The sequence below is a fragment of the Orbicella franksi genome, chromosome 11, assembly GCF_964199315.1.
Source record: "Orbicella franksi chromosome 11, jaOrbFran1.1, whole genome shotgun sequence".
In the NCBI taxonomy this organism is placed as follows: Eukaryota; Metazoa; Cnidaria; class Anthozoa; order Scleractinia; family Merulinidae; genus Orbicella; species Orbicella franksi.
In genome coordinates, this window is record NC_138155.1 from 25,031,053 (window position 1) to 25,043,270 (window position 12,218).

The following is a 12,218-nucleotide window of genomic DNA, read 5'->3' on the forward strand; positions in this document are numbered from 1 at the left end:
ATGGCCTTTTGTCGTAGACTGAATCGTAGAACCATTCTAGCCAACCCAATATTGCTGCATTTGAGTTGAAGCTGTGGTTGCTTGCTGGCATTCTTCGCATTCCGGCGCCGATTTCTCTTTTCGTCTTAGCTGAAGCGTTACTTAAATCCCCCCCCCCGGGGGGGGGGGGAGGAATCCCATTTAAAATGGACGGGGTCACGGGGATGCTCGTCGTACGGTTTAGGTTTTGGCAGCTAACCAGTTAGGGTGTTAGCTTCAAAAGGTGCGCATCGCAAGCTTTTGCGGTACCTTTTAGGGTACTGACAGAGCTGAAAAAATATGAGAGGTGTTGTTTTAGAATTGGTACCTATTAAAGGTGAAAAAATTTCAAGCCACGCTCACAAAACACGATTTTGGTACATTGTACCTGTTAGAGGTTCTTTTCAAAATTTCTGACTATCGCCCCAGTCCTTCTTATATGAGAGCCCTCCCGCGATCGTTCAGTAAATCCTCAAAATACTGAACATTAGCTGCCGTAACTTTACCCGATTAGTGCGTATTGTTTATTGGAGGCACTTGAATGATATTGTTATCGCTTAACTATGGATCTTTGTCAGTCGTTATGTAAGTGACAGATGAAGATAAATTGAATAGTTTTTGCATAGAAAAAGAAACAAGCAGTCAAGGATATATGAGCGTTTACTATTTTTCCAGGCCATGAATCTCGGGGTAACATCTTTGATATTTGCATATCAAGTCAGTGTAGCAGTAGCGTGTTAAAAATGACGCATGCTAAAGCCTTTGTTTTTTATAATTCTTGGGTCAAATATTTCTTTCGTTTGGTCCATTAATATTTTCTTCTCTTATTTAGCCTTGGGTGATCTTGGCACCATCTCGAATAATTTCTGGTTTTTGGAGCTAATCCTTCACTTGTAACAAAAAGGAGCAAAGGTAAGGATTTCAACATCGAATTAAGACAATCAAGAAATGGTTGTTGAGACTGAAACTCAGCCAAGATGTACTATATGTTTCGCATTTATATCTGTCGCACGAGAAACTGTCTGATTCCCATATACAAGTCTTCATACATGGTTTGAAATCTCGTAATGCAGTTTACTAGTTGCTTTTCTGTCGAATATATGTTCTCTAAACAGACCTCCTTCAGTGACACGCGCTTGACTCATCGGGATTTCCCCCTCGTGCCAGTTGACAGGCTTAACTAGCAAGCGAAAGCCAACTTTTTAACTAGAAAGAACACGTAGATTTCAGCAAAATTTCTCATGAGAAGCCATCAGAAGGGAAAATGTATAGAATGAGGATTAGGCTTAATCTAGTATTAGGCCGTTAGCTTGCAAAACATACCACCAGTTGTAAAACGTTCCTCCTCTAGCTTGCTTTGGGGTGAAATTTGAGACGAAATTTGGGACCTTAACTTTACACTCCAAGGGACTGTCCAAAGCCGTTTTATAGTTTATTATGGATGCATAACTTGTCTGGATGAATTTTGTGGTTTTGTTTCAGTTCATTGAAAATGAGTTATTGCTCATTAATCCTGAAAGTTCCGCAAACAGGGAATACAAAAAGTTAAGGAGAGTTTGCAAGGAGTCAGTCGTATTAAGGCTGGGTTCCACTGGACAGTCAATTCATTACGCCAAAAGATTATGATCTATCATGCTGGTTGTGTTTCAAAAATTGCTTGTGCCGTCGAAACGTTGTTGTTATTCGTAAACTTGGTCCAAATACCAGGGGTGACAGTTATCGACATTTGGAGTTCCCGTGAATTTACAGAGGAGTAGATTATGAAAAAAATTACTTATCAAATCTATCCCAACAAACGCGCAATAACACCTAGAAACTAAATGCACGAGTCGTCTGCGACATATAGCTTATCTGCACGGACGTCAAAGTTTTAGATTTTAAGGTTTTGAATTATGATAATTTTATTTTACTTTTATTAGTGTCTCAGTGCTGGTAACGCACTATACTGGCTAGAATGTAATGACACTTAAAAACATGTTCTAAGTTCTTGTCTTATCTTAAAGATCGTCTATCAAGTGACAGCAGAAGTTAAGGGACTGAAATTTTCTCTAACTAACGTGAAATATTGTAAGCTTGCTTCAAACAAAACTAACTTCTCAGGTTCAGCTCGCTGAGTGGTGTCGACAGTACCAGCATTTCAGCGGTTTTTCCCACGCACTAAAAATACACGTTAATTCAGTGTATCAAACGATGCCGAAAAGTGATCCCCATCTCTGCCGCGGTGCAAGATATACTATTACATGGGTAAGTAGCGAACTGGCTTAACTAACGCGGCGAATAATTCGATTTATTGTTACTCTGACTATAAGCTCGTGAACAAGTAAATTACGAAGAGACGAAACAAGCACTCTTCGAAATAACTACTTAGGAACGTTAGTGGTTTATGTGGGACAAGTGCGTCTACACCTGCAGCGGCGAATATTATATCAATTGCTTGAATTCGTTTCCTTTCATTGCCAGCGAAAGCAATCTAGCTGAAGGAACTCTATTGCCCTACTTTTACCGAGGATTCAAAGCATTAATGTGATAACTTAGGCAGAGATCAACAGCATCGTCGCTATATATTTTTTCCCTTTGCAATATTTTGAGCAATTCTTTTGACAAGTCTTCGTCAGACGGACGCCTAATTTTATTGTACATATGAACATAACTATAAGAATTCAAAGTGGTTTCGAACTCTTGTGAATTATTAATTACCTGCAATATTTGGTCTAGCAAGTACATATGTAAACTGCCTTTTAGGCGCTTTATTGTTTCACAAATTGGCATGATTCAGAACTGTACTTATAGTTTGCAGAAAATATTTTCTGCTTCGGATTTACGCGGGGAATCTCTTGAGACTTCCGGTCAAATTACTCCGTCTTTTTAAATACAGTTGCTATGTTTTTCTACGAATGGCTTTCAACTGGTTTATGCATCTCGTTATCTAAAAGCTTCGTATTGATGCATTCACAGAGCGGTTCGTTATTGTTTGCCACCTCCGACAATAGAAGTTCGCGCAGTGAGTCGCACAAGGAGACGTTCCGTACGTTTGAATAACACTGAATAAATTGTGATCAGTTGAGAATATTAATGACATACGCCAATTCCGGGCCCTGGTCGGCATCATGTTATACTTTATAAACATCGAAAATTTTACAAATGACAGTTATTGGGACTTGTATTCTGTAGAGAAACTTTTTGGCAATATTTAGCGCATTCTAGTTGCTTTATTTTTCGCGGACTTGATTCTATCTCAGACATAACAATACCGGGAAAATATATACACATTTTTTTAACAAATAGTATTGAACTTCAGCGTGTTCATTCCGAAAATTGGCATTAAATCAGAAACTGTTTAACATTTGCTGCAGGTGGACTATTTACCCCTTTGGCTTGTGACGAGGTACCTGGCACGCGGTATGAAGAGTCCGTAATCCATTGGGTGATCAATGAATGTAAATTATACAATGAGTTTACTAAACATATTTATAATAAAGTTTCCATATAACGCGCGCTCTGATTGGCTGAAAGTGCGTGCTTTATCAGAGAACAGAGCACGGGTTGATGATGGTAAGTTGGCTTTCAAATTTTTGCGTCGGAATTTTGACAAATTTGCGCCAAATTAAACATCCCCTGTGATTCAGACAAACGCAATGGAAACGAGCTATTTGTGTGTAGTAAATATGGCTCACAGAGACCATTGTTAAAACTGTACTAAAATAACAAGTTTTGCTAGATTCCCGCCGACAAAACACGTAACGAAATAAACAAATTCTCAACCTAAACAGTGCTTCGATAAAAGACATTATATTTGTTACGAAGGCAGAAATTATACTTAAGAAGTAAAACAATGATAGAAAACAACAATTGAAGTGTCTCTGTTTATGATGAGAAGCTTTATTTTTGTAAAAATGCTCAATTGCTCAAACAACACTTACATGCAGTGTAGTAACGCTCGTTCTCCGGTCATCTCAGCGAAGTGAACCGACGAGTGCTCAGTGCAAAGCTTGCTCTGATATTCTCTTCTGTGCTCGGAGTAGAACCAGTGGGAGCCGTTTAGTCTTTCTAACTTTTACGCTAGTTCGGGCAATCTTGCTGCATGCGGCTACAAGCCGTAAATAACTGTAACTCCTTTCAAATTCAACTCGGCATTTCGCATTTTCATCCACAAGCTTTGAGCTCCGCGTTTCGTAATTTCCACTGGAAAAGTGCACGTTTCCATGGGCCACGATACGGCCGGATTCCTCTGGACTATAAACCTTCACCTGCCTTTAGATCCGTATTTAAAAACTAACTTCAAAGCGAACTTTGAAGGCATCGTTCTTCTCTCAAAAGCCGCTCAAACTACTCGAAACTGAAAGCTTAGCCGAAGTCCAGTTAGTGATTGACAGCTGTCGCTTCGTTAGCCAATCAAATTATTTGAACAATTCTAACAAGGACCGTGATTGGCTTATTTTAGCGTGCTTTATCAGAGAACAGTGCACGGGTGACGCCACTTTTGTTCGTTTGGAAAATAAAGTTTGGTTTGAAAATTCAGCCAAATGCGTGGGGAAATTATTAGATTCTTTATCATAAAACAAATAAAGAAGCCTCGAGTGTGCTCTGTTCTGTTGTAAAGCACTTAGGAAGCGGTCGAGCACTCAAGAAGTAGGGAAAAACACTCGACTTCGTCTCGTGTTTTCCCCTACACTTCTTTCGTGCTCTACCGCTTCCTGTGTGCTTTACAACAGAACAGAGCACAGTCGAGGCTTCTTTATTTGTTAAGTATTTGTATTTCCCTCTATTTTCAATCTTAATTTCAATCCGAAGGATGTAGAGAACGTCTAAGATCTGCGGCAACAATTTTCTGTAAGGCGGGTTTTTGGAAGAGGTATTAATCAACCAAGCCTGGTCAAGCTCGCTCGAGATTTTAGAGGCGCCAAGGCAGGGCACTTTCTGGCTTCCCGCCTGTAACATCTGCGCTGTTACCGCGCGCTTATTTATTCTGGCTAACTGGACGAGATTAAAATTTATAACGACGCAGTTTTTAAAGCGCGCTTGTAAAAACACGAGTGGCTATGAAGGCGCGGTGGCTCATGGTTACTGTGCTCGTCTCCAGATAATGCAAGCGGTCCGGAATAGAAATACTTCTAGTTGCTTCATGCTACAATAAACCGGGGATAAGCGCCGGCCTGATGGGCCACTTGGCTCGTATACAGACTTAACACGAAGGAAAAGAACGTGAGATACTACGCGTGCTGTCATTGGTTGATAGGTGTGTTTAGATCAGAGTGTGTAAACACGGTTGTGACGTTTTAGATTCGCGCGTATCGTTGAGAAACATTTTATAAAAGCAATAAAGCACTTTTTTCGTGTTTACATAGCCTCATCTAAACTCTTGGGGTCTTGGGTCAGTTCTCGAAATTTATGCAAACACTCGACTGCGTCTCGGGTTTGCATAATTGTCTCAAATTCTCCAGAACCCCGTAGTGTTTACATAAGTCTGTGTAAACACGGAAAAGGTACTCTGTTGCTTAACTATAGACCACTCAGTCGAGATAGGCCTAACCATAGCTCATGCTGGAACTTAACTTTCTTACAGTAAGTGCTTGAATAGAAGTCGTGGTGCGCAGGCCCGAGTGACTTGGGACAATGGACGTAACGCCAGATTTTTTTTGAATGTCGCCAATTCATGCCAATTACAACCTTGACATGCAAAGAACATGACAGCCGTCAACAACAACAACATAGTTACATTAAGCAGCCTTTTAGCCAAAGATGTCCCTCAGGCGTACATTCTGCCTGAGCGGCCCTCGACTTTCAACCTGAAAGCAAGTTTCGTGAACGACAAGAAATACATTATCCACGACTACTCTTCGAACATCACCGCTGACCACAGATACTTGAAGGCGATGAGAGCTTGCCCTGTGGCAGGCAATGAGCTTCCTATCCTACTGACACGTGCTGTGCATCCCCGTATAAGAGAAGTAAGAAAAACACTAGATTATAAAAAAATAAAAAAAAAAGTAGAAGTTGGGGAAAAAGAAGCGACTTAGCTTGTGAACCAGAGCGCGTTGCATGATGGGTACAGGTGTGAGAGGGTTTGGGTTCTAGCCCTGGCCAGTTTCAATAAGTGGAACTAATTTTCACATTTACGTAGTCTCACACGAAGGTTACTCGACACTTGGCCATCTATCTATATGACAGAAATTTATTATACGGACACCGGGAGTCGAACCCGGGAAATTTGATTCAGGATACATTCACTTACACACTACACCACCGGAGCGCTGGCTGAAAGTACCCGAATTTTTTAACTCACCTGGTTTCATCAGGAGCCCATCACCCGGAGCCTCCATATGAACTATAACGTAGAGTCAACCCTTTCGATTCCCGTATCATTCTATTTCTAGAACTGTAATTAGCGTAAGGGTCTCTTGGTTTCCCACGAAATATCTTGTTTATGCAGATAGAAAATGCAAAATAGAGCGCAAGAAGGAGATCTCAGTCTATGTTGTAACAAGGAATGGTCTTAGCTCGGGTATCATTGGTTATTGAAAAGGGGTCGTGTGAACTCCTACAAGAGCTTTTTGTGAAAATAGAAAGATACGGGAAAGGGTTGCCTCACAGGGTTAGTATAGGAGATGGAGGTTCTGGGTAATGGGGTCCTGGTTTCATAGATTGTTACTTTATATAACAAGTCAAGAAATGTCTACCCGGTCTCACTCAGCTCTCACTCATTGTTAACAAAGATTTTCCATAGGGGTAAGGCTTTTTGAAGAACGCGCTGTACACGTACACTTCCTCCTCCCTCTTGTGACTAAAAAGGCCAACACAGCTATTAGCCACAAACATAACATTGAAGCAGGGCTGATTACTACGTAGAGAGTTCAACGGGACAGTGACATAGAGTCCAGGTCATTACCACGCGCCAGTAGACGATTGGTCCTCAAAAACTGGTAAAAAAGGAAAGGAATTAAGAGGCCCTGCACCTAAGAAACGACCGATGATTTCCGGCTAAAAAATAAAATCGGCCGATTTTTATCTCTCAAGTAGAGGTTACCGAATACTATTTAAAAATGAATTTCTTTTGTTTCAGTTTCGCTTTAAACCAAAAATATCGAGCCGCAAAGTTTTTCCGTCTGAAAGCAGCAAAATCAGGCCGAAAATAAGCCCCCGCAAAAAACTGTTTAGAAATTACTACCGCAACGCAAAATAATGAGAAAACTACACAGTGTTGAAGAAAAAGGCCTTTTAATGCAATATCATTCGATAAACATCAAAAAACTGCCGAAGCGATTAACAAATAAAGTTTCAAATATTGCATACTAAATTAGATGGAGCGTTGGAGCTGATTTTAAAATAATTATTTCTCAAAAGTTCAACGCTTTTGAAAGCAATCACAGTGATGAATGAGACATTGGAGGGATGCAAATCACGTTTCTGGAAAAACATTTTTCGGCCAAAGTATATTGACCTTGTACAAAGCGTTCAAAGTTACCGTTTTTACCGTTATCCTGCTACTTCGGCGAAACGCTTCTCTTTTGCCAATACGGCCGTGGATAGCGTGGTAAACGCCACTTTAAACCTTGCTAGGCATTCAGAGACTATCCTGAGTAGAAGGATGTAGAATTGAAAGAGAAAGGAAGATGAAAAATACGCAGAAAAAGAAAATAACTCGAAATTACCATCTGCTAACGAAAGTTGAATCTGGAAAATGTCGTCGCGTGACAGCGGCCAGTGACGTCATTGGTCACGTAAAGGTCGCAAGAGCGTGGGAAAACGAGTCTGCAATGTCCTTCGGGCGGTCAGCGGCTAGAGATCCAGTCGTGACCCCTAACTCAGATCACGCTGCGGCCAAAACGGTGTGGCGGTTGGGGAAGTTTTTCTTTTTGAGTGACCATCATTTGTGAAAAATAACATAACATTGTTCCACTAAACGTTTTCTGGCCGGGAAAAATTGTTTTCCTATTTGTGCATTCGTTTGGATTCCACCGCTATTGATACAAATAACGTCAATGGCCGCTGTCACGCGACGACATTTTCCAGATTCAACTTTCGTTAGCAGATGGTAATTTCGAGTTATTTTCTTTTTCTGTGTATTTTTCATCTTCCTTTCTCTCTTAATTCTACTTCCTTCTACTTAGGACGGTCTTTGAATGCCTAGCAAGGTTTAAAGTGGCGTTTAACACGCTATCCACGGCCGTATTGGCAAAAGAGAAGCGTTTCGCCGAAGTAGCAGGATAACGGTAAAAACGGTAACTTTGAACGCTTTGTACAAGGTCAATATACTTTGGCCGAAAAATGTTTTTCCAGAAACGTGATTTACATCCCTCCAATGTCTCATTCATCACTGTGATTGCTTTCAAAAGCGTTGAACTTTTGAGAAATAATTATTTTAAAATCAGCTCCAACGCTCCATCTAATTTAGTATGCAATATTTGAAACTTTATTTGTTAATCGCTTCGGCAGTTTTTTGATGTTTATCGAATGATATTGCATTAAAAGGCCTTTTTCTTCAACACTGTGTAGTTTTCTCATTATTTTGCGTTGCGGTAGTAATTTCTAAACAGTTTTTTGCGGGGGCTTATTTTCGGCCTGATTTTGCTGCTTTCAGACGGAAAAACTTTGCGGCTCGATATTTTTGGTTTAAAGCGAAACTGAAACAAAAGAAATTCATTTTTAAATAGTATTCGGTAACCTCTACTTGAGAGATAAAAATCGGCCGATTTTATTTTTTAGCCGGAAATCATCGGTCGTTTCTTAGGCGCAGGGCCTCTTAAATGGTTGTCACTGGCTAAAAATATGGTTATCGGACGTTTCGGCCACTACTGTTGCCTTCTTCAGCAAAAGATGGAAAATGCAAATATTAAACGGCGTCCTGCTAGAATATGTAATAGATGTGTGATAAAACTAAATGAGCAATAGTGTCTAGAGTATTCTTAATGAGTGTAAAAATTCTTAATGCCATTGTACACGTTCGGTAGCGTTATATGTTCGTTTATAGCGTTCCTGTCTCGCACGGAATGCCAAGCTTCAAGAATTAGTCTTTGTTTCCATACATTTGATCTTGTAAACAATGCCTCTGTAAGCCTCTTTCTCGATCTTGTCTTTAGGTTTTTTGAGTATGTTCGAGATGGTACGAATAGGTTTATGGGCGACCTTGATATTGAAACCTCGAAGAACGTTTGCGACTCTTTCGGAAAAACCTTTGGCGTAGGGGAGGATGACAAAACCACGATGGTCGGTATCATTCGTTTCTTGTTGTCTACTCAGTTGGCGGCCATTGTGAATGAAATTTGCAGGGTAGTTATTGTTAGCAAGGGCTTTCGTTACTCGTTTAGTTTTGATTGTGACTGTGTTTATGTTGGTCAGTCATCACGCGCGTTAAAAATCACGTGTGAAAGAACACGCAAAGGCTATAGCAACATTGGACAAAAACTCTTTATTGGCCAAACACCATATGCTCAACGGTCACCAAATAGATTTAGAGAACGTTGAAATTGTCGACAGATCATCAGTATGGAAACAAAGACTAATTCTTGAAGCTTGGCATTCCGTGCGAGACAGGAACGCTATAAACGAACATATAGCGCTACCGAACGTGTACAATGGCATTAAGAATTTTTACACTCATTAAGAATACTCTAGACACTATTGCTCATTTAGTTTTATCACACATCTATTACATATTCTAGCAGGACGCCGTTTAACATTTGCATTTTCCATCTTTTGCTGAAGAAGGCAACAGTAGTGGCCGAAACGTCCGATAACCATATTTTTAGCCAGTGACAACCATTTAATTCCTTTCCTTTTTTACCAATTGTTAACATGCCTGGTTACACACCGAACATTTTTAATTGGTCCTCAATCCGGTTGTTCTGTGTTCTGATGCTACACAGTGCTGACTAGACTTAACCAGGTCGAAACAGCTGTCCACGGTTACAATTTTTGGCTTTCTTTTTGGACTCTATTATGTCGTTGTAGCGTTAAGCTTTCTACCTAGTAACCAGCCTTACTTCAATGTTATGTTTCTATTTTTGGCCAATCAGATCTTTTACGGATTCTGCGTGTACCAACGGCGTTTTGGTTTGCGGTCCTTTGCATCGTTGTAGCCTACGTGTAGCCGTACCCATCCCCCCCCCCCCCTCCCCCCGAAGAGAGAGTGGGTAGGGCTACACGTAGGCAAGCATCGTTGTTTTAGCCATCAACACTCGTTTTTCGGCATTCTTGGGCCCCTTTGCAAATTGAAAGGGTTCGTACTTGGAGCAATTAAACAGATGTTTCTGTCCTTTGAAAGAAACGAATAGCTTACACGTGTAAAATAACGTAACGTGGCGAGACAGAATCGTCTTATTGACCAAAGAGCAAAATGAAAGAAATGAATTCGTGTGACAGAACCGCTGGCTAAATAAAAGCATGAACAGGCGTGACAAAATCGCCCGAAAGAGCTTGATCTATCTCTAAAGCCTGGTTTTCACGAGCGACGCAAGCTGAAGCGCAAGCACAAACGTAAGCAATCAAGTGAAAACGAAATTCGACGCAAACACAAGCACCAGCAAAATCATCCGAACCTTCCGCCATTTTAAAAACTTTTTAGGCGCGAGAAAATTCTGATCCAGTGTTTTCATTGGCCAAACATAACCACTTGTGGTAAACATCCTTCTACTTGTGTTATGCCTAGGCGGTATTTCGTTTTCACTTGTTGCAGCGTAAACGCAAGCATAAGCGCAAGAACAAGAAAAAGGAATTTTTTTTGATCCTTGTGCTTGTGTTTGGGCTTGTGCTTATGCCTGCGTCAAGGCCGTTTTCACGGTGAAATAAGAATTATTGTGTTTGCGCTTGCGCTTGAGTTGCTAGTTAGTGAAAAGCAGGCTTAATTGAAGGTAATCAATGATAAAGCGGTATTGATAGAGTGTCGTAAAACCAAAACCAAACCAATTACTTACTTATTATACTACTCAGCAAATCTCAAACCGTAGGAAAACCAAAACCAAAACCAAAGTAATTGCATGCCTGAAATTCACTCTAAAATACTGTTGTTGTCTTACTTATTTAATTATTCCTTATCACTTTATGTTTTTTTTTTGGTTTCAGCACTGGTCTGAATGGCTTCCTTTCCTCCCTAAACCTGATATCAGAATCTTTGACAAAGAGGACACTAAAACTCGTCCTATGATTGTGAACTTTCCTTTTCAAAGTTTTTCCGCCGATAAACATGCCGTCGATCCCGACATCCACTACGAGCTCAGTTCCAAGACCAGAATCCCCGAGATGGGGGCACCGTGCCCTCGGTACATGTCACGTGACAACTACACTCTTCCATGCATGATCAAAACTACCCAAGGGGTAGGGGGTAGAGGCGTGTTTCTCGCTCGAAACAAAGATGAAGCTCAGAACGCTTTTCGTGAACTTAAAACCAATTTCCATTGCCAGGAACCCGTAATCACTGAAGTCATTCAACACATTAAAGGATTTCTCAACGTTCAACTCTACCTTTTTCAAAATGGCGACTTTCATTGGCTGGGAGTGAGACGAAAAACGGATACGGCGTTTCGCGAGGTTCACCAAGCTCCTACACCGGATGTGGACTGGAACGAGCAGAAGCAATTGAGAAAGGTAGCATGGGATGTTGCTTTACCAGTGATGAGCTATCTTCACAAACATGGCTACTTTGGGTTTACAGGCGTTGAAATACTGATCAACAACAAGGGGAAGTTTCTCATTGATGTTAACCTCAAGACCTCGGATTCCACGTATTTGTTACTTCTGGCTCCTCATTTAGCGGCGTTTCTAAACTTTCCCGTTTCCATTGTAGCGGATATTCGTCCGACAAACATTAAACAGTTGCTTGAAGAAATACATAAGGTAAACTGTGAAAAGGATGGTAGAGTAATCGTGTTGTCAGGTGATGAAGAGCGTGGCGATAAACCATTGAAAGCATGCGTGGTTGTATTCGCCAAGGACGTGGAAACAGCTTTTCTCTTGCATCGAGAGTTAATCAACTCGTGTGCATTGATATGCAATGGCATCGGTGATCACAACAGCAAAAATCCAAACAGAATGGTGGTGCTAAATAAGACATGAAAGCACTCTTATGAAAATCGCCGCAAGCAACTTGTTCCTAAGATTCACGATCAGTTTAGCAGGACAACAGTTCAGAAAAATAATACCTCGTTTTGTCAGAAGTTAGCATGGGGCCCTGTTAAGGCGGGGAAGGGGGTGGGGGGGGGGGGGCG

At 40.9% G+C, this 12,218-nt stretch overlaps 2 protein-coding genes across 2 annotated transcripts in view; one reads left to right on the top strand and one right to left on the bottom strand.

The window, feature by feature from the left end:
* Positions 1-12,218, bottom strand: part of LOC145460439 (uncharacterized) — a 335,154-nt gene that overhangs the window by 315,889 nt on the left and 7,047 nt on the right. The window lies entirely within an intron of this gene.
* LOC145460434 (uncharacterized) lies at positions 595-12,186 on the top strand. Its single transcript, XM_081445256.1, has 4 exons — positions 595-708; positions 851-930; positions 5,582-5,966; positions 11,077-12,186. Exons 3-4 carry the CDS (start codon positions 5,703-5,705, stop codon positions 12,064-12,066), a joined length of 1,254 nt encoding a protein of 417 aa, XP_081301382.1. The 5' UTR covers positions 595-708; positions 851-930; positions 5,582-5,702; the 3' UTR covers positions 12,067-12,186.

Excerpts from the sequence above, each read along its gene's own strand:
- LOC145460434 (XM_081445256.1), top strand. The coding sequence starts at position 5,703 with ATGACAGCCGTCAACAACAACAACATAGTTACATTAAGCAGCCTTTTA. Across the intron at positions 5,967-11,076 it reads TGCATCCCCGTATAAGAGAA|CACTGGTCTGAATGGCTTCC; the intron begins GTAAGAAAAACA and ends TTTTGGTTTCAG.